The following is a 6,016-nucleotide window of genomic DNA, read 5'->3' as shown; positions in this document are numbered from 1 at the left end:
CCGGCGGGGGCAGCCCGGCCGCTGCCTACCGGGCCGCCCCACCTCCTCCGCATCCTCCGCCTCCCCCCTGCGGCGGGATTGCCTGTCACGGGGAGCCCGCGAAGTTTTACGGATACGATAACTTACAGAGACAGCCGATTTTTACGACCCAGCAAGAGGCCGAGCTGGTACAATATCCTGACTGTAAATCGTCCAGTGGTAATATTGGCGAGGACCCAGACCACTTAAATCAGAGCGCGTCTCCTTCTCAAATGTTTCCCTGGATGAGACCACAAGGTTGGGATGCATTTTTTTTTAAGAGGGGTGAAGGGGAGAAATCTGCTTTCATCTCACGTTCTAGCTTTAAAACTCCCCTTTCTTCTCCCTCTCCCCCTCCTCCTCTTTCTTGTGTAGCCACAGTGGCTCTTATTCATAAAGTAATACAGACTTTTTGTAAAAGTAGAAACCATGTAGAGATGATGGGAACGGAATAATTGTGAAGACCTTGTCTGCTTCTATATATATATATATAACCTTAGACTAGTTTCAGTTCCAGAAACCTCCAGCAGTATGCAGAGACACCATCACATTTTTAAAACATTGATTCCCCCCGCCTTTTTTGTTTCTTTTAATCAGCAGCTCCTGGTAGACGAAGAGGAAGACAAACCTACAGTCGCTTCCAAACCCTAGAGCTGGAAAAGGAATTCCTTTTTAACCCTTATCTGACCAGAAAGAGAAGAATCGAGGTTTCCCACGCCCTAGCCCTCACCGAGAGACAGGTAAAAATCTGGTTCCAGAACAGGAGGATGAAATGGAAAAAGGAGAACAACAAGGACAAATTTCCCGTTTCCCGGCAGGAGGTGAAGGACGGGGAAGCCAAGAAGGAAGTTCAAGAGCTGGAGGAAGACAGAGCTGAAGGCCCTGCGAATTAACTTCTATCTTAAAAGTTTTACCACAGACAGTTAAAACTAATGATCTACATATGCTGGTGGACACCATCTTTTTTTTTTTTTTTTTTTGGAAGGACCCTACCTGTGTTTCAAGCTACCTTATGTCACTGCTCTTGAGGTTTCTATGCTTTGAGAGGGATTTGGGTGTTTAAAAAAAGTTTCTGGTATGGCACAGAAGCAGTCTTTGCGCTGTCCCATGATAGGGTAATTTGATACTGACCTTGTAGCTATATTTTTATAATGGTAGTTTTTAATGTCTGAGCTGGTGATTTGCCTCAACAACGTAAACTTCCTAATGATTAGCACTAAATAATTGAATATAAAATGCTTTATTAATCAAACAAGTGCACTTGAACAGTTTAAATCTTTTCTTTATGGTGAGTAAATTAAAAGAAGTCTATTAATTTTTTTAAAAAAATTATGCCTGCAGAATATTTACTTTATTATTTGATTAAAATGTATTATTTATGGTTTTTCTTTTATCTTTTATAATGAATGGTTTGGGTGTCTTTTGTTTACTCCTAAAGGGTTTCTTATTTTGCAAATGTCATATGTCAGGGAAATGTCTGGGCCAAATATTCAAAAAGCACATGTTAGCTGAGGAGTGTAATGTATAGTCCAGGCTCTGTAGCTTCCATAAACTGCAAGAAAGTGTTGGGCCAGTGACAAGTTTCAGGACAATGTCAAAGTTGACATTTAATCATTGTATATTATGGCAATTAAATAATCTAGAGTGAATAATACTTGAAAAACCAATTACAAGATTTTCAGTTTTTACTTTAGCAAGTTGTCTTGCTTTCATTTTGAATCTCGCTTGTAATCGCCTGAAAATCGCTAGGTTTCTGCGCCAGGGTTGTCATTGTGATTTTTTGGTAGGTGCCATATTTATTTGTATTTCTGCGCTCTGTTCACTTGCTCTGTTCGCATGTTCCTTTCAAGCCAACTTGCTGTGTGCATTTCAGATGTCGGTTGGTACGTCCTCTGCTCTTCTTCAGGAAAGATACGGCCTCACATATTTGAAATAAGCCCTGAGAGCAAACGCAGAAATCTCCGAGTGTAAACAGCCGCTCCAGAACATAACTAGCTCCTCAATAAAGAACTGAATCTCTTTCTAGAGCTAATATCTTTGAGCGCGCCGCAAATACCCCTTTTCCTGAGTCATGAACAATGGCCAGGACACACATGAAGGCTGGGACTTGCTGGAGGCTTCTGTTTGATAAGAGGGGTGGGGGCAACACACTGCCCAAACAGTTAAAAAAAGAAAAGCAGGAGGTGGGAGACACTCCTTCCTGAGAAGGCTGGCTATGCTATGCGATCCGTGCTTCATCTTGCTCTAAATAATCCTAAAATACTGTGAAAGCTTTGACCTTCACAGAGGACTAGAGTTGTAGCCGAGCAGAGGGATGACCCCTGAGTCCAGGCTACACCACAGCTTAATTCCACTGAGTCCCACTTGATGCCAGGGTTTGGCATCTGTTATTAACAAGATATCCGTTTTCCTATTGGAGGCTGCTCTTGCAGCTGCCATTTTACAGGGGAGGGAGTGGAAAGAGGGGAGGAAGGGAAGAAATGCGAGTAAAGTAACATTTTTCCCTAAAAATTGGAAAGCACCTTTTCTAGACATTGGAAGGCTTCCTGCCTTTTCTAGCCATATTTATTTTTAAAGATGGATTTTAAAATTTCCAGGTTGCTTTTAGGTGAACAAGTGAGAAGAGGATTCTTCAGGGTTTTTGTTTGAGACAGGATCTCAGCATGTATGTAGTCCCGGCTGGCCTAGTATGCCCACCTCAGCATCCTGAATGCTGAGATTACAGGTGTGTGCCACCATGCCCAGCTGATTCTTTACTTTTGAGCCAGACTCACCCACTTAGGTGTGAGTTGGTAGCTGTTTGCCTGCCCTTTCATGGACCTGAGAAATGTCCGCATTGGTTGGGTCAGAGACAAAGCAGCACTTGGCTTTCCACCCAGGGAAGAGGCCATGGCTGTGACATTTGTCAACCTAAGCCAGGAAAGACAATTTTAAGTCATGGATGGCTGAGGTTTAAACATTTGCACTCGAGGGGACAGCTGCAAACGCATGCTGAATTTGGGAACGTTTTGGTTCTGTGCGCGTCCTGAGACTCTGCTGTTGGCTGGTACAGAGCAAGGATGCCCAGGGGTGAGAGCCTGGCTAGGGAATAGCTTGGGGCAAAAACTGTCCAAAGACCGGTGCTGGCTACATTCCAGTTGCTCTGGATATAAGGGAATCCTGCTTATTAGCAAAGGTTGCTGTTTGCCGCTCAAGAATGCGCCCAAATGCTAATTTTACAGCTACTGATTTTGCAACACTCAGGTAAGGGACAAAGTGCATGGGTGCATGTGGAAATCAAGGAAGGAAGGGAAGGGAAAATGTCATTTCCGCAGCATTCAGCGCTGCTCTGGAAATGTGCCTTCTTGCCCCACCAGCCCCATAAACCATGGCTGCACAGAAGATTACTCTGTTACCATAATTGGTGTAATGGAGAATGTGAATTTGTATGTATATGTATTATACACATGCAAAAAGTGTTGGTTGTAATGTAGCTATCTATGTTTCCTTTTGTAGTTAGGAAACGCCATAGGTTTGTGTTTAAATAAAGACCCTGAGGACTTACACATCTCACAACACATTGGACCACCTTCTCTTACAGTGGCTAGACATCCCCACCCCCATCATGGTATGTCCAGCTGACAGACTAGCAGTGAGGAGCATACAAGATGCCTTCCAAACTGGCTCAGATCTGTACACATGCAAGCATTGTGGCAACACGCAAACATTTTTGCTGCAGAAATTTGCATAAACCTTCCAAGTGCCCTTTGTAAACCCAGGGAGGTTTTCTTTTTTTCTTTTTTTCTTTTTGCCCTGAACTGCGGCAGCCTGCCTAGATATGGTTTGCCTTTAAACAGTTTGGCAAGCTGTTTAAAGAAATTTTGGGACCCTCTACTGTTAACCTTGATCGGAGGAGCAAAGCCTTTGGGGTGACTTAGGCTGTTTGCAAGGATCAGAAACACACAAAAGAGCGGATGGAGCGCCCTGGCTTCTAAAGAAATCAGTTCAGGGATGCCATTTTGTAAAATTCCACAAGGATCAATACATTGCTTACCTCTGCACAGGGGAAAAAGCACAAATATGGCTGCCCTTTCCGTGCAGAGCCTCTTTCGAGCCCTCATTCCCCAAGATGAAAAGGAAGGTCATAAAGCTCTGCTTTTATTTGAGTAGAAAGGGAGAAGATAAAGAGGCACATTGACAGAGATTATTTCTCTGAAAATTTTAGAATTGAATAATACCTTTGCTCAGCTCCAAGGGTACAGGGCAGTATATACTGTCCCAGGCATGGGAGGGCCCAATAACTTGCCCCATTTGCCTGTGTAATAAAGCATAGTTTTATTGTTTGATTCAGAAGATGTTGCTATTTCACATCCATGTGTCCTCTGTTTTCCCGGTGTTTGCTGAATCCTTGGTCACCTGGGGGTGGACGGAGGAACAGAGTGAACATTTCAGGGGACCTGGCTGATGTTCTTGCATCCTCCAGCAAAATGACAGCCCACTGGCTTTTCTTAGAAAGAAAATGACTTTTGCTGACAGCAACAGAAAACCTTTAATAAAAATATCCAAGGTCATTGGAACTTTCTCTGGGCTACAAATGACCTGCCCTAGAGGATGCAGTGCCATTTCCTGCTGAAGCCGCCGTCCACTTAGGAACTTACTGGGTGGGAAATGCTAACAACAAGGAATCTATGCACAGATATCCAACGCAAACACTTACAAACATATTGCTAGAACACGGGGCAGGGTGGTGGTTATCTGTTTCAGGCAGGTACTGAAGCCTGTGTGGCCAAGCCTGGGAGAGGAATGCTGGGGTCCAGCAAGGACATTTACTTTGAGTTGTTCCCCAGGGCCAGTTCAACAATAAATGCAAAGGAAAAAAAAAAAAAAACAACAAGAAATGCAAAGGAGATGTGATGTTTGCCTTTGAGGAAGAGTTCCTTTTTTCTAGGCTGATTTTAGGGAGTCATTGTCTTTCTGAAGAAATGGAAACCCTTTCTTCAGAATTGCATGGAACAGGCTCTTCAATGGGAAAACACTTGGGGTGCAACCGGAGAAGAGGGAGCTAGAATTAAATTCCATAAAACTGATAATTGTTCTTAGAAAGGACCTAAAGAGAGGGGTGTCACTGGGGATCCAGAAAGATTATTTCTTTAACCCTAGACCATCCCTGAGGAGGTTTCTGTGGAGAGGAAGACCAGGCAGTGGGCGCTCAAAGTGCTATTTTGGAAAGTATTTTGACAAGGACCTAAAACCATTTCAGGCCTCTGGGCTGGTTGGTGACTGCCCCGTCACAGAATTCCCCAGGAAATGGGCGGAACCTCAATTTACTTTGGAGAGCAGCGGTACCTAAGCATGCTTTCTTGGCCTGCACAGTCCAGGATTTCTGGGCAAGATCACTGGGGCTGGGCTGCCCCATGAGAGGGTAAAAACCGAAAGTGCTTGGATGCCCTTCCCCACCAGGCTTTTCAGCGAGGGGAGGAGAGAGGAGGGGAAGCCGAGTGACCCACATAGTGGGGAGACTGTGAGGGGGGCGGTTTGCGGCGGGGACGGCCTGGCCAGCGCCCACAGAACTGGCGCTGGCGACCTCCGACGCTGGGCCACCCGCACAGAGATTTTAAGCCACATTTGCAAAAATAATTTCCTAAGAAAAAGAAGAGCGAGACAGAGAAAGAAGGAAGGACAGGGAGACAGAAAGAAAAGAGGGGGTAAGAAGAGAGGGAAGAAAAGGGAGAGAGGAGGAGGCAAGAGCAAAGAGCGACAAGGAGAGAGAGAGAGAGAGAGAGAGAGAGAGAGAGAGAGAGAGAGAGAGGAAAAACATGGCGCTTGCGAGCTGTATGTGCAAAATCCGCAAGGAATTGCAGTAAATTCCTTTTTGTTTGAAGAAAATTTACAACTTGGTAATAGACCTTTTTATGACCTATTTGCGGTCGTCATTGGCTGCGGCTGGTCATGTGCAGGCGCCGCTCGCCTTCACGGCCTTTTTCCTGATTTCCCAGGCGAATTTCCCCCCGCATTCTGC

The 6,016-nt window shown here is 44.9% G+C and overlaps 1 protein-coding gene across 1 annotated transcript; it reads left to right on the top strand.

The window, feature by feature from the left end:
* Hoxd8 (homeobox D8) lies at positions 1-2,045 on the top strand (the record flags this gene model as incomplete). The annotated part of the gene is given in 2 exon segments (XM_005373414.2): positions 1-276; positions 616-2,045. Coding segments are annotated over 2 exon segments (321 nt in total). The 3' UTR covers positions 912-2,045.
* Positions 2,046-6,016: the final 3,971 nt, after the last annotated feature.

The sequence above is a fragment of the Chinchilla lanigera genome, unplaced genomic scaffold (assembly GCF_000276665.1).
Source record: "Chinchilla lanigera isolate Chin_1 unplaced genomic scaffold, ChiLan1.0 scaffold00002, whole genome shotgun sequence".
In the NCBI taxonomy this organism is placed as follows: domain Eukaryota; kingdom Metazoa; phylum Chordata; class Mammalia; order Rodentia; family Chinchillidae; genus Chinchilla; species Chinchilla lanigera.
This window is presented reverse-complemented; position numbering and strand designations above follow the sequence as displayed.